Raw genomic sequence first — 26,032 nt, forward strand, 5'->3', positions numbered from 1 at the left:
TAAAAATACCTGGCTTCGGAGAAGGTTGGTGATGTTCTTCCATGGCTTTTTCAAAGAATTTTTTTTTATCACTAACAGATGCTTTGGGTTCTGGCATTTTTGTGTCACTTGTGTTATTTATCGTCTACAGTAATTATGAACACTCATAAAATATTTAAAAACATTAAGTACATATATATATAAACAATACTTTTTCCCCTTACAGCCAGCCATTTCGTAAAATGTCTTCTAAATCAGATTCAGCTGCGTATTATTACATTCCCAACTGAGTATGAGGTTAAACACTTTATAAAAGTTAAAAAAGTTTAGATAAAAGGAAGATGACTGTAGTTAAGTCAATTTTTACCTTAAATATTGTTTGTCGAATCACACAATAAAAAGTAAGAGAAAAATTAAAGAAGAACATGCACTTTTTGAAAAAATAAAAATAAAAATTCTCAATGAAAAGTGATGGGTAAATAATGTGGACTTATTGTGAGATTAATTATTTTGCGAACCAGGAAGGGGAGGTGTTTGATCGTAAATCTCTTGCCAAGGCGGTGTACTCCTGGTTGGGTATGTTGAATAATTTATAGGCGGTGGTGGTGGTGGAGAAGGTGTCGACTGTCCAGAATGGTTATCTTCTCGCAATATTTCTGAATAACAAGATACTGGACGAATTTTGGTTTTTTCTCTAATAGTTTCATCACGATTGTAATCTGATTGTCCAACAGTTTCAGAAATATTTGCCATTGAACCAGATTTATTTTGCAACAATAGATCTTCATACAATCGATAAGAAGGTGGTTTATATGCTGATGGACCCAATAATGTCATCAAATTTGTCACATTTTCACCCTCTGTTTTTCTTCCTGCAGGACTTGCACCATCACAAGTTTCCTCATGTTCTTTCGTTTCTAATATTGATGACTTATAATCACTAAATCGAAAAGTAGTTTTAGGTTCATTAGAAGTTTTATTTTTATATTCTTTTAAAAATTGTTTAATTAAGGAAGGTGAGGAAAATTGGTTATAACTTGTCGTCTTTTTAAGCTTTTCAAAGGAGGAACTACTACCACTCCTAACTTGTTCAACCATGTAATCGCTTCTATTATTTTGGATTTCATTAACATTGATATCAGGTAAATTATTATTATCTGGTATCACATTCGACTCATTATCATAGCAAAAAGGATTGTTGCTAGAAATTACCTTCTCAGTTGACAGTTTTTCCGTTCTTTGCGCTATACAAAATCTTTCTCTAGCTTTTTCAGAAAAGCTACTCTCAGTTTTATTAAAATTGAAATTTTCTGACATTCTTGCTGTAGTGTAACATGTTTTATTAAGATTTAGGCGGTTTCTTTCTTCCATTTCATTGGTTTGAATACTTTGTATTGTATTTGATAATCGTACTGGCTCAGAAAGGTCGCTCACCCTTGGCGTTGTTTCCACAAAAGGTGTACTGTTTTCTAAGTTCTTGGAAATACTACAAGCAGGTGTAAGTGGCGTAGAAAATAATTCTGAATTACCGCTCGCAGATGGTCTATTAGTATTTATCGAGCTGAACGGAGTAGTCTCAGTTGTTCCCGACGTAGAAGGAAGGGGATAAGATGAAGAAACTTCTGGATAAAACAACTGCGGAGGGATGTAACTATTGGCTGGTGGTACTGAGGGATAATCTTGATTCAACTGCATTGAAGTCATAATTGGTTCTCTTTGTATGATTGGCGGTTGTATAGCTGGTGGATAAAAATATGGATAAGCATAGAACAAGTTTTGATGATTAGTCGGCATGGGTACATAACTAGGTGGCCTGAAAAATGGATTTGTCGAGTGATTCTGTGCTTCATTATTCACAACATGTAAAGGTATGTTTACATTGCAAGATATTGTTGGATTTGCAGACGTGGTTGTTGCTGTAGTAGGCGATGTTTGAATTGTAGTAACTTCAACTTTTGAAGGTGATGGTATCTGGGTCATAGATGTTCTTAGTACTTTAGCAGTTTCAATTTCTTCATTATAATCTTCAAAGGATTCAGGTAATTTATGTTGTTTAACATTTGCATCAAATCGAACAGTTTTTGCTCTGGGTAGTGTGGCACTTTTAAAATTTAAGTGATCACTGGAAAATTTACTTTCATCAATAGTAAAGCTAGAAGCATTTTTTGGTGTAATTTGAATGGACATTTCTTCAATTTCAGGATTGGCTATTTCTGTATTTTCTTCTTGATTGGTGCAGTCAGATTTGATCTCTTCTGGTATTTTGCGCTGCTCTGTTTGTACACTATTTGATACCAGCTTTGGTGTTGATCTCATTTCGTACAATTTCACCTTGAATTCGCCACGTTCTGGAGTATGTTTTGTTACAACCCTTCTTGATAAAGTTGGCGATGATTTCAATATTGATCGGACTGGCGATGGTGAATGTTCAGGAGTTGTCTGCGAAGAAGTGTGATTCGATTCAGTATCACTTGTTGAATATAAACCTTTCGATGTTGTGATAGAAGTTAATTTATTTTTTGTATTATTTTCTGGATCATTATTAAACAGTTGCCTATCTTCTTTGTCCAATATTAGGCTTACTGGACGAATATTTGATTTCTTAGAACGTACAAAAGGTTTTGGTAGAAAATTACTCAATTTAGGATTATCAAAGGAAGTTTCTAAAGGGCCTGTTGTTGTATTAGGACTAATATTTGTTGTAGATTCTCTATCATCCTTGTGGTGCTCACAAGATGGCCTCTGTGTTATCGCATCAAACTGGAAAAGTAAATTGGCATGCTTAAAGTTTTTCTAAGATCCACTAAAGAAATTATTAAAGACGTAATACTTCTCTCTTTTTTTTTGTTAATTTTCTCATTTATTTTTACTTAAAATTAAAAAATTTGTTAGTACAAAAACCCAAAATAGCGAGAAAAAAAAAATTAAAAGAGGAAAAAGAAAAACTCCACAAACTGGAGATATCAACACCACAAAAAGCAAAGTTAAACAAAAAAAAAAGAATATGTATGTAACAAGAATCAAGCAGTCATAGCGTAGATCTTAATTTTCATTTTCACTTTTTTCTGATTTTACATTCATTTTCTGAGGTTCGTTTTGAGGTTACGATAGAGATTTTGATTTTTTTCTCGGGAAAAAAATGTGTGAAAGGGAGGTTACATTTTAAAATACGTAAATGCACTGATTTTTAAAATTTTCCAGAACAGAATGAAGGCGAAATTACACTGGAAATATAGCTATACAGCTATGCCAGATGACAAAGAATACTGAACGTTTTGCAGACGTTCTGAGTATTGATCCAGATATGATCCTCATTGATCCAGAGATGATGATGTGTTAAAGAAGCTAGGTGAGGACTGTTCAACATGGCTGTCAACAGTAGGACAATATTCACGTTTATATTTTAACACAAATTAAATTACATATGCAGGCACACATCTGTTGTATACTCTATGGTTTTCTATCTAACAGAGTGCGAGATGTGATACATCTCTGAAGATGTTTGCAAATCCGAATCCGGTTAGAACGAAGAATAAAAAAAAAAAACCTTCTTTAACAGGTGATATGGTCGAGTATTGCCGATATAACCGTGTATATCATTACATAGTACACTATGACTGATTAAATCAGAGATATAATATTCAGCAACAATGGATCCATCAAATACATAAGAATATATTTTACTCGTCATATTTTTTAAATATATTTCTTTAAAATTGATTATTGTATAGTTAGTTTTTTTTTTCTTTGTAAATTAAACAAAATTTAACAACACGTATCCAAGTTTTTAGGTCTTTAGAATTCATTACACATACATTTTTTGTTTTTGGTATTAAATCTTTAAAATGTACATACATTTAGATAATAAATAACAATACTCCTAAATAAATAAATAAAAAAACAATTTTTATAATCACAACATTAATTTTATAATATACATATATTTTTAATAGTTTTTGGGATATTTCTTTGGCAATAACAGTTGATGAATATTTTAAGACATTATTAATTTTTTTTCTTTAATAATCAGGTAATACTTACGAATAAGCACTTCTTTCTTTTAAGTATTATGTATTTAAACAAAATATTAAGAACAATATCTTTTTTAAGAATTCAAACGATCGGAGTTTTGATCTAAAAATGTCTCTAATAATAAATTATGACCACCGTTCCGTATACAAAAATATTAATAAATTTTCATTTTTTTTATATCATAATTCAACTTTATTATTACGAAAAATTTCATATAATAACAATAATAATAATAATAATAATAATAATCTATTTATCTTTACCGACATTTTTTTTAAAAACTACCTTATACACATATAAACTTAAAAATTAATTTTTTATTTACAAATTACTTGAAGATTTATATAAACCCTAAATATATAAACCCTATCACTTGATTATTTTTTAAAGACAAAAAATATTAAAAATGATGGAAAACACATAGTTAAATTCAACAATAAAGACAGACTTTATTTACTAATGTAATAACTATCATTTCTTTTATCCCCAAAATATCTAATATTTAAAATTTTTGAGAGATAAAAATTGGTTTTCTGGCTAAATTGAAAAAAAAGTACTTCTAATTAATTAGAAATGGAGAAGAGTTTCTTATGTCTGGCCAAACAAAATTTTCTCATTAAACGGGATCTATGTAATGTCAGTCTTATTTTAAAATGAAGACCAAAATGATGAAAGGAATAATGAGTTTTATTGTATGGGCACTATAGTATCACCAATACGATAACATCCCCCGTTTGACCAAAGGCAATCAATATTTTAGAAAATGTGCACAAGGAACCATGCTCAAATGCAGACCTCAATGCCAACTAAGAGGTTCTAGCTTTCTGCGGTGGGCGTTTCGACGAGTAAGTTAGAGGAACTTCGCTTTTATCCCAATTAGTCTGATAACTGTCTTTTTTTACGGGTAAAATAGATTCAGAAAGTGGGTGGAGCGCTGTGATTAACCTAAAAGCACCTTTACAGACTGATGAGAAAGAAACAGCTTTTCATATCATGTTTCATTGCGTTGAAATCGCTATATTTGATCACTAAGTTGCTTTTAAGTGATCTCTGGCAGTCTAAGATAATATTTACTAGTGAGTAAACCCTCTACTAGATCTTGTAAAGAGATGAAGCTTTACCTACTACTTTTTAAGGGATGATTTAGAAATTATCTCCTCTGTTTGCTGCAGCTGCTTTGGATCAATTTTCTGATCTATAATTAAATAAAATTAATAAATTCGGAATTTGGATTAGCAAAACTGACGATAACTTTTGCGTGTGTTACACCTTATCAACTATTTGTCTAGTGGTTACATCAAAGTGCGTGTCAAAATTGCAAACAGAGGATTCAAAAATCGATTCGAACACACAGCACAGCCTTAGCCTCACTAATTGTGCTTGATGTAGGATCTCAGAAAAACTGAAGATTACTATTTTTGTCAGATCTTTGGTCATAAAAGAAGTTTTTTAAGCAAATCTCAGGAAATTTCTCTTAATTATTTTATGGATTCTTCGCTTTTAAAGATGTTTACGAAAATGAATGTATATGCTGTAATAATTCAGCAAACATTAAAACGACGTCAAATGCTTTTCGAGTGACCAGAATTATAAAGGAAGTACATTTTAATTTAGCCAGGGAGTAGATAAATGGATAAATGTGATCACATTACAAACAAAACCAATTTATGGGTGTACTGAGTCGCACAGCAATACCATAATACCATAACTTTTTTTTTCGGTTCTTCAAAGAGGACTCAATATAAGAACACAATATATATATTTTAGAAATTTTTAATTCTATTCAAAATTTCTAATTTCATTTATAATTTTTAGTATTTAATATATTATAAATTTAAAGGCAGTTCATTAAACTCGTAGGGAAGGGATTAGCTATGAGGTTAGCATACTGGACTCCCACGCGGAGGTCCCGGGTTCGAATCCAGCAGCTGACCCTTAGATTTTCTCTTCCTAGGAGCTTCTCACAGCTCACTGTCCGGTGATGGACAGTGTTGTCTGTAACGAGAGAACACTGTCCGGAGGCCGGCAGTGCACTGGAAAAAGCTCCGGGCGCTAATGACCTCAGCTGTTGATGCGCCAAAAAAAAAAAAAAAAAAAAAAAAAAAAAAAAAAAAAAAAAAAAAAAAAAAAAAATTAAACTCGTCTGGAAGGAAGTCACTTTTAATTCATAAAATAATGCAGTCCAATTGATATATTTTGTGTAAATATATTGGCATTATTTACTTTTTAAAAAAAGGTTATTTTTTTATTGATTTATTTTATAAGTTGAATAATTTTTTCTTTTTTAATTAAAAGAAATCAAAAACTTTTATTCTATAAAGAAAACCAAGAAAATTCAATTTAATATATATATATATATATATATATATATATATATTTTTGCATTTTAAAAGTTGGTCTTTTTATATTTTCAATTTTTTTCTTTCTTTCATAAAAATGATATGTAACTTATATGATTCCCCAGCTTTTTTTGGTGTCATCCTAAATTTTCCTTTTGATTTATTATTTTCTTACTAGTTCTCGTAATAATAATGAAAACAGATTATTAATGCTCAATTTTTGTCATTAAATTTAATATCAATGAGTTTCTCTTCATAGTTTTTGTTTTTATACATTACTCATTCAATACATCAAAATTGTTTAAAAAAAAAAATTATAATAATTAGGTTTGTTCCATCAGGCAATTCGTGATCAGTTGCCACTACGTTTGGAATTATACAAATGCCTGATCCATATACTGGTTTGAATTTGGGTAATGTATTTACAATTATACCCGAAAAGTTATAAAGACGTTTGTTGTTTTAATTTTGCTACAGCAAACAAATTGAAGCGACCTACTTCGAATAGCCCATAACTAATTACTAATAGTATTATTACTAAGATCACGTTAGGGAAGGGATTAGCTATGAGGTTAGCATACTGGACTCCCACGCGGAGGTCCCGGGTTCGAATCCAGCAGCTGACCCTTAGATTTTCTCTTCCTAGGAGCTTCTTACAGCTCACTGACCGGTGATGGACAGTGTTGTCTGTAACGAGAGAACACTGTCCGGAGGCCGGCAGTGCACTGGAAAAAGCTCCGGGTGCTAATAACCTCAGCTGTTGATGCGCCAAAAAAAAAAAAAAAAAAAAAAAATTACTAAGATCACAATTCAGTTTGAAGTTGGCTTGATTACTGACACGAAATGATGCAGCCGGCTAAAAAAATGGAAAAGATTTAAAATTCTGATTCCTTTTATTCCATCACCAAATTCTCTTGGCGGAAGGCATCTTTCAATCACAAACCTTCGGAGATTCTGAAGGAACAAACCTAACAAATTTAAAGAAATTTTTGCCATAAAATTAGGCAATCGAGTGTAATTATTATGAACAAATTCTTCTTTTTTTTTTTTTAACATGACGCACCATAAAAAATTTTTTAATAAGCCTATATTGATTCATTTTACTAATAATCATTATTTTTCATTTATATTGCATTTACTGTTCATTATTTTTGGTGACTGAATCATAGTTTCAATAGGATCAAAAATTAATGCCAGTTTCAGTCATGCTAAACTTTATTAGGCCGAGCTTTCGACCTAGGGACTAGGTCATCTTCAGGGCTGTGGAACATATTTAAAGTGTGTTAACAATTATATTACCAATTAATTATATTACAATGAATATGTATAATGTAAGTAAATATTTTTGTGAATTTTCGTTACATTATACATATTCATTGTAATATAATTAATTGTAATATAATTGTTAAAACACTTTAAATATGTTCCACAGCCCTGAAGATGACCTAGTCCCTAGGTCGAAAGCTCGGCATAATAAAGTTTATAATGACTGATACTGGCATTAATTTTTGATCCTATTTATATTGCATAATTCAATTTTGACCGTACGTTATTCAATCCATAAATTCGAGTTACACAAACATTGACGCAGATAAGTTTATATATATAAAACATAGACTAGATACAAGTTTTATTTGTTACGTCACTATTGAAGAATAAATTAGGCAAACAATGGAACGAATAAATGAAAACTTCTAATTGCAACTAAACATGGCTAGAAGTTCTGATCTGATATTATTAGTTCAGTACAATCAGTAATAATTGGAGCTACATAAAGAGCAAGGAATTGTTTCGTCTAAACTAAAGTTCTCAACAGGGAGCTATTTTAGAATGGGCTTCCAGACAATCAAAATGATAATCAATAATTATTCTTAGCGATCAATTACAAATACTGATAGGGGTTTGATTTGAAATCAAACTTTAGCTTAAAGTTGGAATTATACGATCGTAATAGTTAGTAAATTCTCAAAAGTAAAACATAAAGAGATGGACATAAACTTTATACTGCTGGTTTCAATGCTTTTACCCTATCACTTGCGCTCTCATTTTTATCAATATAATTAAAGAAAAAAAAGAATCTCTACATAGCTTTTTGGCATTCAATGGCATTAATTTTTATTTTAATTCGAAAAATTCAATTAAAAATACTGATTTATGATTATAATTCTAGTATTGAGCCGTGGGACACCGAAGATTACAAATCAATGATGTTCATCAACATTAATAACTGCAGTCAATCCATTTAAGAAATGTAAAAAATATGAAGATCTACTAAAATAAATGTTAAAATTGAGGAATTACAATTTAGTCAAATAGTCAGTAATGATGAGGGGATGCCAGCATAATTAATGGGTGTCACAATGAACCCATTGGGTCGCAGGGGGGGAGGTCAGACTTTCTGGCTAATTCTCGTAGAATCCCAACAGCATTAGGGTTGGCCAAATATCTCGAAAGTTTGGAAGAAAACTTTTGAAATAAAGTAAGCGTCAATATTTGTAGCCTTGATTTGCTGTAGGTAGAAAAAACTTTCCTAGTCTTGCAGAAAAAAACATTCACTCCAAAATCTAATTTTGAATAATTCAATAGCTAATCATGAGAAAACATAAATTTAAACTTTAAAATCTTTCATTGCTTTGATTCTAAAATCATAAAATAATTTCTCAAACAATATAAAATTTCAGCTTTTACAATTATTTAAGAAAATTTTAAATCTTAAGTTACTTTTTCTTTTTTAAACATAATCAGCCGAAAATTGCAAACAGTAAATAAATACAAAGAAGAGTTAAATAAATAGCGAGTTAACGGTTAATGTTAACTTTATTTGCTGAGTGCTAAAAATTCATAACTTTAAAGTTTTAAATTTTCTAAAAATTTTAAATTGAAAAAATAAGTGTTTTATTAATATATCTCCACCACCAAAACCAAAAATTACTGTTGTTCTCTTAAAAGAAAATGTGACCATTATTAAGTTCAACTATCATTCAGATTAGAAATTTACATAAATTAATCTTAATTAATTTTAACGAATAATAAAATCTTTTTAAACAACTTAAAAATGAAAGAGGGGGGAAACTCTTATATTAACAATTTCTAAAATGGGTATTAATAGAATAAATACAAAATTTATAACAAAAAATTGATAATTTTCTAAGAAAACAAAAAATTATTAAAAAGAGATTTATACACAAAATATAAATATTGTTATTATTTGTACACAGCCTTAAAAAACCTATATTTCTTTTTTTAATATATAGATATAAAAAAAGTTATGTCTTCATAAAATAACAAATAACTTCGGGCTGAAGACAGAATATTGATTACGATGTTTTATTTCTGGGTATGTTGAGTTGTAAAGCAATGCTAAGGAGGTACTTCTGTTGCGTCATTCTGTAAATATGTCCATCGGTCATGTTGGGAAACTCTTCTTTTAAATATTAAAAGCTAATTTTCTATAAGTGATTATTATTTTGTTTATAATTAAAGTATTTCTTTTAAAAAAGAATTCTAAAAAAGAAATTCTTGATAGAATAAGAAACATTTTGCAGATGCAATTGAAAAGAAGATATTTATACTAAAAAAAAAAATCATTAAATTCCTTTAATTTAAAATAACACTCCTATCCTTTTTATCCTATCTGGGGAATTCTAATTAACGCCCATTAACTTTTGAGGGGCCAACGATCTTAGTTTTAAGTGACAATAATTTTTTGAAAATAAGATGAAATTATGGCTTACAAATTAAAAGCTTTAAATCTGGCTAATGATTTTTCATTTCAGCTTTTTGAAGCTGAAGGAAAGCAAATAGTTTTTTTAATAATTCTGAAATGGTATTTGGCAAAAAGACGTTGAAGAAACTGATCGTCAAATAAACAGGACTAAAACTTTTTTAAATAAGATATATTATAAGGCTTTCCCAAAATGTTCCCCATAAAACCACCATTTGAGAATGCCTTTCGAGTTCTCCAAGGACCAGCCTCCAGTATTCCTACCATTTATCCTAATAATGCTGGATTTAAACAAATAAAAAGCAAGGAGAGAAAATAGCGAAACATTCTATTTAACATACCTAACTCTATACGGGCCATGTCACACTATATCAAAACGTTCTTTAATTCAATTGCTGAGTTGAGCGAACAATTTTACAATCTACCTTTTGATTCTGTTTGAATAATTCTTTGAAAGAAAGAAGTAAAAGCGTAATGAAACGTTTTGAAGAGAGCAAGAACATATTGTTGACCATTAATTGGTAAAAAAACCTTTTGCTTAGATTAATGGGAGGAGGAATACTTTTATTCCATACTTTCTAAAAAAAACGTTGAATGCAAAAAAAAAGAAGAAGAATATCTTAGTGCTTATATGTAAATTTTAAGCACGACACATTGAGCATCTTTCGGAGTCTAACCATAAAGTTAGGGCAATTTAACCCGTCAATAAAAATTCAATTACACTTCTTAGAGAAATTTCTTACATTAAAGTGGGAACTATATCAGGTAATTGAAAACCCACAGTTAAAATTTATGATTAAAACTTTTGAGTCAACATATTCTGGCATTTCTAAAAGAGAGATAGAGAATAAACTAAAATATAAATAAATAAAAATAAGATATTTGTTTGAGAAATTAACATGCGAGAATTTCATTACATACACTTAACGTTAAGTGTGTGTTTACTTATTTATTTATTGAATTTTTGAAATAAATAATAAAGCACAATGCTCAAAAATTATTATTCCATAATTTAGGAAAAACCCAGAATTAAAATATAAAATAAAAACGTGCAAACATAAAATTAAAAATAAAATAATTGAATTTTTATTCCTTTGTAACAAAAATAAACACTAATATTCAATGAAATAACAAATATTACTGGGAACACCTTACATTATTATAAACAACATTTAGCTGACGTTTATTTAAAACAATTTTGTTTGTTGTAATAAATTGTACATGCTAATATTTATTTCCTATTGTTTTTTAAATCATGGGTGTCCAACCTGAAGGTTCTAGGAGAGCATTCGCTCGCAGAATTTACGTATCTTAACGTTTTGGTGTGGTAACAAAAAAAAAACTGGCATGGTTAACCACAACTGACTTATTATGACTTGACAGTAATTCTCAAATACTATCAATGATCCCACTTCAACAGAGATCTTAAGACTTGCCTACGGTTATTCTAGCCAAACAACAAAAAACAACTGTTACGTACAGGTAAATTGAAGAGAGAGTAACCTAAAAAGTAGATCAACTACGTCATCAAAAGATACTGAGTGGCTCACATAAATCTTGGAATGCTTCCTCCCTTTCTTGTATGTGTTTACCAAATATCTAAAACGAAAATCTCAGGAAGTTTAAACTATGAATTTCGATTGGTCCTACCAGGAATCAGCTATAAATTAATGATGAAAATTTCTCAACCATTTTATTAAGTAGACTTTCCACTCAACCGCTACACAATCATTTTATTTATTATAATTATTCAGTAACTTTAAGTAATGATTAATTATTAATATTTTTGTGAATCTTTGTATTACAGTGGAGAACTACAATTATGCATCAATTACGCAGCTGGAAAAATAATCTTTCACAATTACCAATTCTTAAAAGAAAATCCACCAAAAAAGTTGGACACCCCTGCTTTAAATATTTTTATTTTGTAAGGATGATTACATATCATGCTATTTAAGGGTAAAACACAAATTTCTCATAATTATGATAGCTTCTTCTAAACCAGCCACATTTTGGCATTTATATTTAAAATTTTAAACGAAAACTACAAGGACCAATAAATTAAACTTAAAAAAAATTAAAAATTAATTAAATAAAACTCTTCGAAATAATAAATGATAAAATATTTAAAATAATAGCAAAAACCTAACGGTAACATAGATAAAGTTTTACAAAATTACGCTTAATTGATTTATTTTTTTTAAACTATTTATTCTTTAATAACAAATTACATTTAAGTAAGAGAAATTATGGCCGATTTCGGTCTAGTGTTTTACTTTAATTTTGCTAAGCTTTGATCTTAGGAATTAAGTCATCTTTAAGGCTGTGAAACATATTTGTAAAGAAAAGATAAAATTTGAGTTAATCATAAATTGAGACTAACATTTTTATGAGAAATATTTTTCTGACAACACATAAGTGTCACAGCCCAAGATTCACTAAGTTCTTAGGTCAAAAGCTTGGCAAAAGTAAGTGCAAATATGACTGAAATTGCAATAATTGATCTTCTTCCTTTGATGAATCAATTAGTCATGAAAAAAGAAGAACAGTAGTCTTCAAATTGTATTTATATAACTAAAATTAACTTTAAAAAAATTGAAAATAGTAATAATAATAAATATATACAAATAACGAGTAAAATATAATGTATGTACTGGAAGTTTTACCTTTAAGGTGTAAACAAGACTGTAATATTAATGAAACCAAAACAAAAACGAACTATTTTCATGCTGTTTTAGTCCATTTCAAAGCAATAGTAAAGAGAACATACACACACGTACATACATATAATTAAGGCATTTAGGGAATAGTTCTTTTATTAAAGTCTCAGGAATATAGAAATATAAAGAGAAAACTTAAAAGTGATATAATTTAGAGAAGAATTAATTAGAAAGAGAAGTCGCAGTAAGAGTCCCAAACCAAAAAGAAAATCATAAGCCGTAACTGATTTGAACAGTTAGTGCATTAAATTTAACAGCATTCAAAACACGTTGAAAATGTATTTCAGGTTTTTTTTTTTGTTTTTTTTGACATTTAAAAACAACATAGAAATGAAACCTCATTGTTAGGTAATGCAAACAAAAAAAAAATCACTTGGCAACAAAAAAAGACAATTGGGAATGAACAACAACACAGCGTCAACAAAACAATTTAGGAAATAGCCACAATATGCTTAAACGTTCACATGAAAATTTATTTTATTGATTTTTTTATTGATATTATATTAAGTAAAGAATTTTTTTTTAATTCTCTAAAACCATTATATTATCAATTTCTTAAACAATTAAAAAGTAATCAGCTAACGATATCTCAAGCTTAAGAAAAATTAGATTTAATTAAAAAGTTTTATTGATTTAAATTTTAGAGCATTTATTTTTTTAAATTTTGATTACAACTTTTTAAAAAAAAACACGTAGCTTAACATGTCGAAAGCTGATTTCATTTAAGCAATTATAATGAAATGAAATTTTAAATAAATATCCAAAAATTGGAACTTACCTGGTTATTTTCCGACTGAGGCGCTAGAGTATGTTTGCTCATTACTATTGTAGTAGTTTTCAATCCGTCACAAGATTTAGGACCACCAGGTGATTTTGGTTTCGATGCCGTCGTATCGCTGACCGTTGTGACGCCAGTTATACCGCCAAGGGCCAAAACTTCCGCTGCATGTACTACATCCATCACCTTAAAAAACAAAAAAAGATGTCAAAATCATAAAATACAAAAATAAAAGAATATGAAGTATATACTGGGTAAAAACGCGAATCTCATCAGAAAAAAAGGTATTTCGTGTTCAAGACGCGTCAACATCTGAACCTTTGGCACCCGAAGCATTTTCAGTTCAACTCCGGACAGTGAGCTAAAAGAGGCTGCTAGAAACAGAAAACCTAAGAGAAGATAGCTAGGTTCGAACCCGGAATCTCTGCGAAGAAATCCAGTTTGCTAACCATTGAGCTAACTCCATGTATCAGCTATGTATAATTTAATCCACAGCTACTGAATGGATTTTTCAGTGTACTGAGATTTTTTTATAAAAAAAAAAAAAAAATGGTTCGTATGATTTTCTATAAACATTGCCTAATTAACATATTTGTAACTAGTGAAACTATTTATTCTGAAGAGGCTTCTGTCTTTAGTTTCAATTTGGTGCAGTATTCAATTTTACAAATTGATTATGTTTTAAAATACAAAATTTAGAAAAAATATTAGTTATTAAAACCATGCACAATTTAATAAGGAAACGTTGCGTGTCTGTTCAATACAGATTTTATAGTCAATTTTGTCCTCTTATTTCTGTATTCTTTTTTAGTCAATCTTGTTCACCTAATTACGTATATAAATTACAAGAATTCTGTGAGGACTAACTTTTTCAGGGGTTGATTTATTCTTCACCTCTTCTAATTCTAGAATAGGTTCTCGATCTTTCTTGTCCTGTTCTTCTTTTTCCCAAGCAACCAATTCTTGCTTCATTTCTTGTTCCTGGACATAATTAAGGTTACGTTTTAAAGCACTTTATTGAGTGACAAATCATACTAAACTAAAACATAAAAAAACCTTGAAAGGATAAAAAACATAAAAAATAAAGATAATGTTAATAATTTAAAAGTAATTTACTCACTTGTCTAATTGTATCACTATCCTCGTCTTCTTTGTCTAAACTAGAAACGCTGTGAGAGGCTGATTTGTTTTCTTTGCTTAATTTACCTTCAGAAACCAGTTTATCAACTTCTCCTTTATCATATCCTGTAATGAAATAATTTCAATCATGACGTATTGGTAATAAAAATAATAAAAATGAAAAAACATATCGCTATAACATTTAACAACAAAGCTGATATGAATTACACATGACCTATATCCATCGATCAAAATAATATATTTACCTTTGCAAACAACCAGATGAATATTAAGTCCAGCTGTTCTTAAAGTGTTGACAGCTTCTTGATGGGAAGCTCCCAACAATGATACACCGTTCACTTCCAATAACCTCATTCCGACCTGTAAATTGGATATGATCATTCAACATAATTTTAAATTTTTATTTTCTTTGATTATTTACTCAAATTGAAAAAAATTAAATTGAAATTAACTTTACGAAAATACACACATTTAAAAGTAAAGTAAATGGAAAATACCTTTAACCTGCCGTCACGTTTGGCAGCGCCACCAGAATTGATCTTCGAAATAAAAACTCCTTCATCTGATTTATCTAATGGATTTCCACGATGTCCTCTGAGACCACCTTTGATATGCATACCGAGTTTCTCACCTTCTTGCCTTACTATTGTCAAATCCTATAAAATATAGATAAAAATTGTGTTCATAATAATTGAATTTAATCCTAAAAGTCTTCTAATAATTGGAACTTGTATAACCTTATAAAGATAAGTAATACTGAATACGCAGCGGATATCATTTGCTAGCATTAGAAATTAATTTTACATTTGCTGCCTAACTTACTCTCTTGCCAAAGTTAGGCTCGGTCTATCCAAACTATATTTTAACCTAACAAAATTATAATTATGATACTCAGTAATACTCCTCGTCTCAAGATAAGAAATAACCTTTCATAAAATAAATATCTAAGAAGGCCGCTAATAAGTTGAATTCCACTCAATTATCTATTTAGAAACTTGTGATATATTTTAATACTTCAAAATTGTCTTAGTTTTGTTTACTTCAATTTAAATTTTCTAATGATAAAAATCAGTGTTCAATGCATTAACTGATTTAAGCTGTACTGCTAATTCTCCATGAGCACTATCAACAGCAAATAAAAATGAATTATAAAGTACCTTTCTGATTCAGTATATTCAAGGTGTATTAGAACTAAATATTCATCAAAGGGAAGGAACCAATACTGTCGAATAAAGAATAGTTTGGTACTCCACGTTACAAGTAAGTGCAAGTTGACTTCAATGCTTAATCGTTTCCTTTATTATTTCTGATAAAACATCGTTATCTCCTGATGACCGGAGTAATAAGTAAGTGAAGCAACGGGCAAGTCCTCTATGAGCAACTACCGATGAACCGAACTGCCAAGTTCTTCCAATCCTGCAAGCACTTAGTCTTGCTCTCATTTTCTCCAAATTTGAAACCCCCACATCTTTGGCAGCTCTGGTACTAAAAATCGCTTTTAATGTCGATAAATGACCAGCCCGAAGTATCTACGTAGTACGCTTAGGCCAGGGTGTGAGATATTATATCTTCTCGTGAATGTTGGTCTTATCTATCAATCACTTCTCCAGGAAGCGACTGAAAAACAACATCAATCTAATTCTAAGAAAATTGAGGATTGTTGTTTATTTCGTTTGCTTCTTTTTGATATTCTTTTCTTAATAACCTTTAAGCGCAGTAAGTTAGTTAGTCTAATTGGAAGTTAGTTTAATTCGTTGTGTCACAAACAGTATTTTTTATACAAACCATTATTATGAAAGACTGAATTTTATACCTGAAATCCTTCGGGTAAAGGATCATGTTGAACTGTTAGAGTAATTTCATTGGACGGTTTGAGCAAGGTCATCACAGCTTCTTGATGTTTACACTTGGTCAAATCCTCACCATACGCTTTAATTATCCTATCTCCCATACGCAATTTTCCAGATGATGCAGCAATACCACCAGGAACGATCTAGTAAAATATGCTTGATTCAATCAAAATTGAAAATAGAATAAAATGCAATAAGAAAATACGAGACAAAAAACAAAAAGAGATATGAATCATAAAATCTCCCTGATATCACCTGGGGATAACTAGGAGGTTTGGATAACTTCACTTATTCTTGACACCCATAACAATGAATCGACATTTCAACAGAGATACCAAGACTACATCGCAGAGGTTGACTGTTATCAGCACTAACACACACCTTCATCATTAATCTTCTTATCATCAATGTTTTCGTACAGATTTAAAGATGTCTACGTGTATAGCATTAATGTTACAGAACTAAGATAGTCCTAATAGGCTTTGGTTAGGTGATATTACATAATGAACACTAAGTCTACATCTCGGACACGGTGGCGTAACATTTCTGGCTAACCATTGTAGAAAGAATCTAATCTGCATCTGAATCTAATCTAATTAGCACTAAGACTAAAAATCACAAGCACAAGATTTTCAAAACCTAATTATGATAATTTTAAATAATATATTTTTTAATGTTTAATTTCCACATTTTGATTAGGATATTGATTATTCTTTCGTTGATACGATTCACGTTATCCACCTAAACCATAGATTTCTAACAAATCTAGTACCCTCATAATCTAAAAATAAGTAATATGCTAACTTAGAGCTTAAATGGAAGAGCTACGCCTTTAGTTTCAAGTAAATTTCTCACCGTGTGTTCAATGTTGACATCAGATTCGAACAAAAAGAAGAAATAAAATAGAAATTCGAATTAATTTGTATGAATACATACATGTGATATAAAGATGCCAGGACGATTTCCACCAAATGGCGTGCAAGAATGATCTGTTCCTCCGATTATACTAAAACCCAAAGATCCACCATCTTTTATCAAAGTCACCTCCTATAAAAAAAAAATATATACGTATAAAATATATATGTATAAAATAAAACTCATTACGGAAACCTTAAAAACTATTAACAATATTAAAAGTTATTTTATTTCTTGAAAAATATATATCCTCATATATTTAATAAATTTTACATATTATAGGGCAACTTTTAAAATTTATTGTTTAGTTTTTATATCGTTCTTTTGTTTTATTTTAGTTTTTAATACGTACAACATGAACAGCAGAGAAGCAAAACACATAAATATCAAGCTAGCTGGGGCCTATTAGCTATTCAATTAAGTGAAAGTGAGCTAAAGCCAAATAATTACAAAACCTACCTTTCGATGAGGTGATCACATAAAAATTAAAGACAGTAAGAGGAGGGTTAAAATGTATACCAACACTTACAAGTTATTCCACACACAAAGAATCACATAAATAACATTAGGAAAATTCCTCTAATAAACCAAAGACATAAATTAACAAAACAAAAATCAATATTAGTCATTTCAAATCGCATTTATTCAAATCAATTTTTATTATAATCTTACCTCGTATTTTGATGTTTTTGTAACGGAGTGCAAGCCTTTTTCTGTTATATTTTAATTTAAAAGCAAACAAAGCTGGTTTCTCTCATTAAATTCCAAAAGATTCTTTGTTAATTTAAAAAAAATAATAATAAAATGCAAATCAGAGTTTAGTAAACCTGCTTAAATATGGTAGCAATTAATTTTTGTCAAAAAGCGCATATTATAAAGAAATCTGAAGCCTTTACCATAGCTTATTTATAAGTAGCAAGTGTAAATATTCACTTTAAGTGATTTCGACAGGTCGTCACTGGGGAGATCTATAATCATTATATGGCTCATTCATGCAAATGTATGAGCGCTGCATACGCGTTTGCAAGCGATTTAAATTTGTTAAAATGTAAGCAATTATAACTAATTACACATCTGATATTGAGAAAATTTACAGATGAAGTCGAACGCAACAGTCGGGATTTTTTTAAAAAAAACCTCAATAAGTATAAATAAAACTGTACTCATCTAAACCAGAAACTATGTTCTTGTCTAGATTGCTACGACGTATAAAGAGTTTTCATGAACTCTTCGCTTTCTTTGGCGTAAGTAAATCTCTTCTTACATCTAATGCGCGAAATAAAGAAATCTACGTTTTGTTTTGTAAAGTGGTACGTATAAACTTTTAGCGGTTGAAATAACTAATGGACTAACATAACGAGACTCGTATAAAATTCAAGTTTAGTATAGAAAATCTGCCATAAAAACTTTGCTTAACAAGTTAATAATAACTTTAAAAGCAATTGAATTTGTTGATACTCCACGACTAATAGTTCTAAGATTAATGATAAAACTACTTGTACTTACACATTCTAGGCTACACGCTATACCTCTAAGGTAATAGTAAGTTTTCACTTTAAAATTAGAGACTTTACAAAGGAAGGTAATTTATTGGAAAAGATGGTTAATTGCTAAAGCAATTACATTTGTCAAAATAAAACAAATCTTTTGTACAAGCAATTTTCAATAAACAAAATTTCTTAAAGAGGGTATATATTTTTATGTGCGAAATTTAAAAATATAAACATTTTTAACAGTAACAAAATAATTAGTAATTTTAAAAAATTTAGTAACATTTTCAATACTTTGAAAACTTATACTTATTAGACTCAAAAATTAGTAAAAATCATGCTAATTTGAAATGAAAAAAAATTAAAGCATATTCTGATCATTTCCAAACATTTATAACCATTTTTAGATAACAGTCAAAACTGAAACCTCACTTAAAGAAAGAAAACAAAATGCATGACGCAAAGTACATACATATGTATGTTCTTGGGTAGTTCATAATTAAATCCAACCAAGCAAAATTAGTCTACCAAATAAAAACATTATATTTTTAGTCTGTTCATTTTAGAAAAATAACATGCTTTTTTACAAACAATTTTTATGTTTTTTGAAGTACCAAATCATCGAATTAATTTTTACTGAATTTCCAGAAAATTAATTATTAAAAAACAAACAAACAAAATGCAAGAGTGAGGTTTCTGTTAACATCTTTACTAACACTTCTGTAATCTGATCACTACTGTTTGAGAGGGAATATTTAATTTCACTTTTTAATTGAGATTTATATTTGTAAAACATCGTCGTATCACAGGCTCGGCTCATTTGTGGAATAAGATTGTCCAGAAAAGTCTGAGATGAGATGAACCAGAGAGAGATGTTTGTTAACGAGCAATTCGAAAAAAACTTAAGAGTTACTTTGAGTTTCTCAATAAGGAGTATTCAAAATTAGATTTTAATAATGTAGGAAAGGATTATAAGGACACATCATTTAATCTAAAAAGATCTCTATTTAGTCTTCCTTGTCAGTGGTTCATTACGTATGTACATGAGAGCTGAGTTTGTGATAATGAACTAAGAGTTGGCCTGGGTTTAACTAAATCCAAACAATGATACGCACTAATAATGTTATCTATTGTAAGCACATTATGTTCTGAGTGTTGAGTCGTTATTATAAGTGCTATCTAAGTTGTTAGAAAGAAATATCCACAGAAACGACAGATCTATAAAGAAGTGGTCTACGTGGGGAGCATGCCTTTGAAGAATTTAAGAAAAAAGAACTCACATTCATGTCCGAATCTGTTTAAGCAAGGTGTTGTAGCCATATTTTGTCAAGCAGTTTTCGTAGTCACATTTTTTCGTCTTCTTGTTGTTTGCAATTCTATGTCAGCCGTTTTTCAACATAAAAAGTCGTAGGTAGCGGATTGCGTGAGCGCATAGAAGTGTAGGCTGATTTAAATAAACCCGGAAACAAGGATTACTTCGAAAGATGACAGTTCTATCTGCAAATCTTAAGTCTGGCAGCCAGATGAGATTGAGAAAGATGGAATGAATAAATTGAACATCCGACAGTATAGTCCAACAGAACTGCCCGGTGGAACACTGTTCCATTAGATATGGGAAAGGTGGATTAAATCCTCATTCACCAAAACAGATTTCTACTAGGAACACATGGCATTGAAGAAGGATGTTTAAGCTTTCAACCTACTCCTGGATCGAAGTCTCGAACCATTTCTTGTGAATGTCGTGTTACAGCATCCGATGCCAGGCAATCATTATTAAGAACAACATCCCGCTCATAATAAGGATAATCGTTGCAGGTTTTTACTAGAGCTGAAAGTGTCATACGGTTATCTAGGTGGAATGGATGAATTGATCTTAAAATGGACAAAGATTTGACTGAAATCTTCGAAATAGTTCATTTTAGAAACAAACCGCAGAATTACAGAGAAAATTCGCTATTCTGTGCTAGTAAAGATGTTTTTATGGAAAACAAAAACAAAAAATATTCAAACTCACCTCAACTACGATTGAATCTGCCAACTTATTATCAGTGACCCTAGTAACAACAGTCTCAGTGAATGTACTCTTGGTGATCGTTTCAGTAACTTTTCCAAGTGCAGTCGGTGGATCAGGAAACTCAATGCCGTTGGCTAGATTGGGATTTGGTGCCTTGATAGTTAATGTAACCGTGGTCGGCTCGGTGGTACAACTTGTCGCCGTAGCAGTTCCATTACTTCCAGTTGCATTGGTTCCACCACTTTTCAGGAAATGAGCCGGTATCATTGCTTGAAATTCTTCGTTTGTGATCGCTTTTGTTCTTGGTGGTGGATTTGTAGTGGATGTAGTATTCACGTTCTATACATTCATTACAAACTCTCATTTTGCATGCTTCTTTCTTTTTTTTAAATACAGAAAATAGGAAATAGAGTCATCCATGGAAATAATTATTCGCACAAAGAAAAATCCTTCTTCTTAAACATTCCCTAACACTCAAAAGAAAGAGGAAAAAATACATAAAGCATGCTCATTTTTATACCCAGCAAAAATCATCAAAAGAGACATGACACAAAATTGACAGAAACAAGTCATTGCATGCAAAGTTCGCTCTCATTTGTTAAAGGACAGAAAAAAAAAGTACAAGACACATATGGAAAACGTTTCTTCATTAAGAATATTTTTTAATCATTTTTTTTTTTTTTAACAAGTACATTTTGAAATCATTAATTCAAAATCGTTAAATCTTAATGAACTTCTGAAGCTTTTTAGAAGAGAATTAAACCAGCGCGCGAAAAGCAGAGAAGCGAATTAGAAAGTTATCTTAAAAGAAAGATATAGAAAAACTGGTGGTTATAATAAAGCTTGAGTTTCTTTTATTATGGGTTCAATTGAAATAAGAAAAAATATAACTTTTAACGAAGATGCCCAGGTATTTTCATTATGTAAATCTCTGAGGATGCGAACAGATCACCATTCTTAAAACAGTTCCTGTGATAATTGTTATAATTTAACTTTTTGATTTCCTTTTAAGTTAAGTTTTCATGAGTAACGTAATTATAAATATTATAAGTATATAATTCAAATCACTGTATTTTTTTTTATATAACGATTCTTTCGAACAAGAGTAACACAAAAGATGTCAGAACCCTAAACGTCCCCTAGAAGTAGAACATTAGTGAATTCTTCATTTTAAATTTGGCTGCAAATATTTCAAGATTACTCTTATTGGAACTTTTGCTTTTAGGCTTGCATTATATGTATACAGGGTGAACCAGTAAGTATTGCCCATGGCCTACTGTGTGTATTACATCTAAAGTTGAGTTCAATGACGTATTGGCCAACTTCATATTTTCCTCTGTTCTTGAGTGACGTCACTTTAAAGTTTTTTTTCTAAAATTATTACTTTTTTCCAATAAAAATATTATTACTCAGAAAGTTTTAGTTCGAATTCGATTCTGATGACACGGTTAGAAAGATAGATAAATTTTCTAAAAATTGATTCCATTTTGAAGCATATGTTATTCTCCAAACAGCCTCAATCTTCCTCCGAATGCTGGAAAAATAATAGTAATCGAAATTTTCAAGAAAACTCATTCAGCCCTTACGTGATCATTATCAGACCTAGGTGCTGGCACTTTTTATAAAAGTTTGCTTGTTTAATGGGCTTTCAAACGATGTATTATTTTCCATGATTCCTATTATCTTCGTATGAGAAATTACGTTTGTATTACCAGAAAACGTGTTCACGAGCACTCAACAGTGTTACGGTACGATAGAAAATTTTGAAACCAAGGTAACAGATAAGTGAAGTTTATTTGTAAGGCACCTAGTTGTACTGGTTAATACCTAATTCAGATACAACGATTATCTGTTAGAGGGTTCAAAGGGTGGTTAAGGCTTATTTACATTTTTTTCTTTTTCAACAGTGTATTGTGTATGAAATTGTAATTTGGAGTAAATACAAACTATATGATTTTTGTTGTTTATAAAAATAGTACTTGTTTAAAATATTTCCTAACATTTTCTCAAATATTTCAGAATTTAATTTTATTTTATTTTTTTTTTTTTTAGTGCAATTTGTAACTTTTGACTTCCTAATTTAATGACAGTCTACATTAAAATTATGTGGACCTTAAGTGCAAAAATAATAAAAAAACTAAGAGTGACAGTGAGATCGATGGCAAGAATAATGCTAGGAATTACTAGAAAGGATAAAAAAAAGAAACAGTGGATAACAGAACAATCACTTCTGGTGGATATCGGTAAAATAGTGACAGAAAGAAAATGGAACTGGGCAGGGCACATAGTAAGAACAAAAGATGAGAGATGGTCCAAAAAAATTATAGAATGGTATCCCAGAGAAATGAAAAGAAAACGAGGAAGACCATCCCGCACCTGGGAAGAAGAGTTTAGAAAAGTTTGTGGGGGAGTTACCTGGATGAGAGTAGCTAGAGATAGAAGAGAATGGGAAAGATTGAAAACCGTGTATTCGACAGTGTGGCTATACCAGGACTAACTCAAGTTATTAAATCAAATCAGTGTAAAGTAAATAGGTGATGATAAAATACAAGAGTGTAAAGAGATAATAAGTGAAATAAGTAAAATTTATGAAAAATTCAATATATAAGTAATTTAAATGTATTCATGAAATTGAATTATAAATATGATTTGAATGTAAATAGGAGTAAAAACCAGTTTAATTAAATCAAAGCTAAAAAATGTACATAATAACAGGAAAGAAAAAATTATTTTATTCTGCAAAAAGGGACTTAACTTTATAATTTATATTTTTTCACTTTATTGTTTATCTAACACATTTAACTAGAGTATTAACAGCACTCTAACCTTTAAAGGTGCCACGGCTTACAGCCGATTTGTTTATGTATTAGAACTGTGTAAAAAAAAAAAAAAAAAAAAAAAAAAAAAATGTCAATTTGTAAATCAAAACAATAAATGGCTATTATAACATTAAAATTGACTACTAGTCCATCTAAAAGAGTTTTCAATGAATTAACCAACTTGGATGACTAACACTGTTGAGTGCTCGTGAACACGTTTTCTTGTAAAACAAACGTAATTTCTCATACGAAGATAAAAGGAATCTTGGTAAATGATATACAGTTTGAAAGCCCATTAAACAAGCAAACTTTTATAAAAAGTGCCAGCACCTAGGTCTGAAAATGATCACGTAAGGGCTGAATGAGTTTTCTTGAAAATTTCGATTACTATTATTTTTCCAGCATCCGGAGGAAGATTGAGGCTGTTTGGAGAATAACTTATGCTTCGAAATGGTATCAATTTTTAGAAAATTTATCTGTCTTTCTAACCGTGTCATCAGAATCGAATTCGGACTAAAACTTTCTTAGTAATAACATTTTTATTGGAAAAAAGTAATGATTTTAGAAAAAAACTTTAAAGTGACGTCACTCAAGAACAGAGGAAAATATGAAGTTGTCCAATACGTCATTAAACTCCACTTTAGATGTACTACACACAGTAGGCCTATGGACAATACTTACTGGTTCACCCTGTATAGGCACATGACTAGAGAGATAGACGACTTGACTAAATAAGGCGAAAACATTATGGAACGGCCGTAAAGTACACTGATAGAGACTCCTATTTAAACGCGATTGCAACTGTAGTCATTAATCTCTTGTTCTTATCTGTCAAAATCTTCCACAAATAGTTTCATCTTTTATCAGATCTAAGGGTACTGATGACTTTGTTATTATTTTCGAAATATAAGACACATTCTAAAAAAATGTTTCAATTGTAAATAAATTCTATCTATTCAAAAGAACAATATATTCAATTTACAATACGGCAAAACACTAAAAAATGGCATCATAGAAAATGTTCTCTCTTAAAAAAAGGTTCCAAATATTTAAGTATCATTTCTTGTTTTAGTCGTATTCGCAAAAAAAAAAATAGATCGCAGAAAAGTGAAAAATCATGAAGTGACGTTTTCAGAGGATAGATTTAGAGTCAATCCTTATGACAGAACTTCTGGTGACTTAATCGGGTACCTAACCGAAATATAACCCGATTTTTCTCGTTCAGAGGGATTTTAACAGTGTAGTTCCTTTGAATACTCAAAATAGAAAATCTACCCAATTGTAATTCTACATCTTACGAGATATTAAAATTGTAAACTGACCACAGTGAGTTGTCACTAATGTTCTACATAAGAATCTAATAAGTTTCCAGTATATGCTCTTGTTCAATTTTGAAATTATCTAAACTTTTTTGATCTCTTAATGAAATATCACATTGAGAAAACTAAGAATGATAAGACAGAAATCTAAAAAGAGGAAGACAATTAAAAGGAAAAAAAAATTATACTTACTTCTGCGGACGTTGGTTGGGGCGGTCCTTCTGAATCAGTAGATGATGGGCTGGTTATCTTACGTGGTGCCGGTCTTGGAGGAGATGAAGTTACTACAGGATTTGCTGTCCCAGTTGGGGTGTTTGGTCTAATTACTGGTTTACTGGATGCAATATAGCTGTTTGTGTTATAAGCTGGAGCGTAAGGTTTTGGACTGCTATGCAATCTGTTCAAAAGAGAAAATTAAAATTTTACCTACTTAACGTCAAAAAAATAGGTGTCTCTTTAAGAAATATCTTTTATTAATTGACACAATAAAATTTTTGATAATGATGGTCAATTTTGTGATCAGTTTAGGACGGAAAGAAAGGGATACTAAAATAATACGAACATATAATTAAACATGGCAAAATAAAATTTTAATCACTGTTTAGATTTATTTATTAAATGCGATTGCAGTTTGCAAAACTATTAAATATTTTTATACCACTTATCTCCCTACTTGGAAAGAGTTTACGATAAGATAATGTATATAAATAGAGGAAATATGTATTCAAAATATTCTGAAGCATTTTTAACTAATTTATTGATTTGCCAATATCTCAACACAGATGAGTCATTCGTAGTTAATGCCAGTCTAATCAGCTACCATGTAGCCTTTGAACATTTTTTATACATTTTTTCGAACACACTCGTAAATGAGATAGTTACGATCATGAAAATTTTGAATTTTTACCGGTAT

General features: G+C 30.1%; 1 protein-coding gene across 15 annotated transcripts in view; it reads right to left on the reverse strand.

Moving 5' to 3' along the window:
- Window positions 1-26,032, reverse strand: part of scrib (scribble planar cell polarity protein) — a 149,370-nt gene that overhangs the window by 15,794 nt on the left and 107,544 nt on the right. For 9 of the 15 annotated variants that reach the window (XM_074136532.1, XM_074136534.1, XM_074136533.1 and 6 more), the window contains 10 exons: window positions 25,312-25,516; window positions 20,982-21,320; window positions 17,499-17,609; window positions 16,526-16,705; window positions 15,210-15,368; window positions 14,958-15,072; window positions 14,693-14,817; window positions 14,440-14,553; window positions 13,573-13,758; window positions 15-2,739 (listed from right to left, as the gene is read on the reverse strand). In XM_074136532.1, the coding sequence (XP_073992633.1) occupies window positions 481-2,739; window positions 13,573-13,758; window positions 14,440-14,553; window positions 14,693-14,817; window positions 14,958-15,072; window positions 15,210-15,368; window positions 16,526-16,705; window positions 17,499-17,609; window positions 20,982-21,320; window positions 25,312-25,516 (3,793 nt within the window). In that variant the 3' untranslated portion in view covers window positions 15-480. Of the gene's footprint in view, window positions 1-9; window positions 2,740-9,404; window positions 9,738-13,572; window positions 13,759-14,439; window positions 14,554-14,692; window positions 14,818-14,957; window positions 15,073-15,209; window positions 15,369-16,525; window positions 16,706-17,498; window positions 17,610-20,981; window positions 21,321-25,311; window positions 25,517-26,032 lie in introns of those variants that run through there. The other 6 variants (XM_074136539.1, XM_074136540.1, XM_074136538.1 and 3 more) reach the window with 4 other exon arrangements.

Source organism: Rhodnius prolixus, unplaced genomic scaffold (assembly GCF_049639745.1).
Source record: "Rhodnius prolixus isolate KJV_2025 unplaced genomic scaffold, Rpr scaffold_5, whole genome shotgun sequence".
NCBI classification, from domain to species: Eukaryota; Metazoa; Arthropoda; class Insecta; order Hemiptera; family Reduviidae; genus Rhodnius; species Rhodnius prolixus.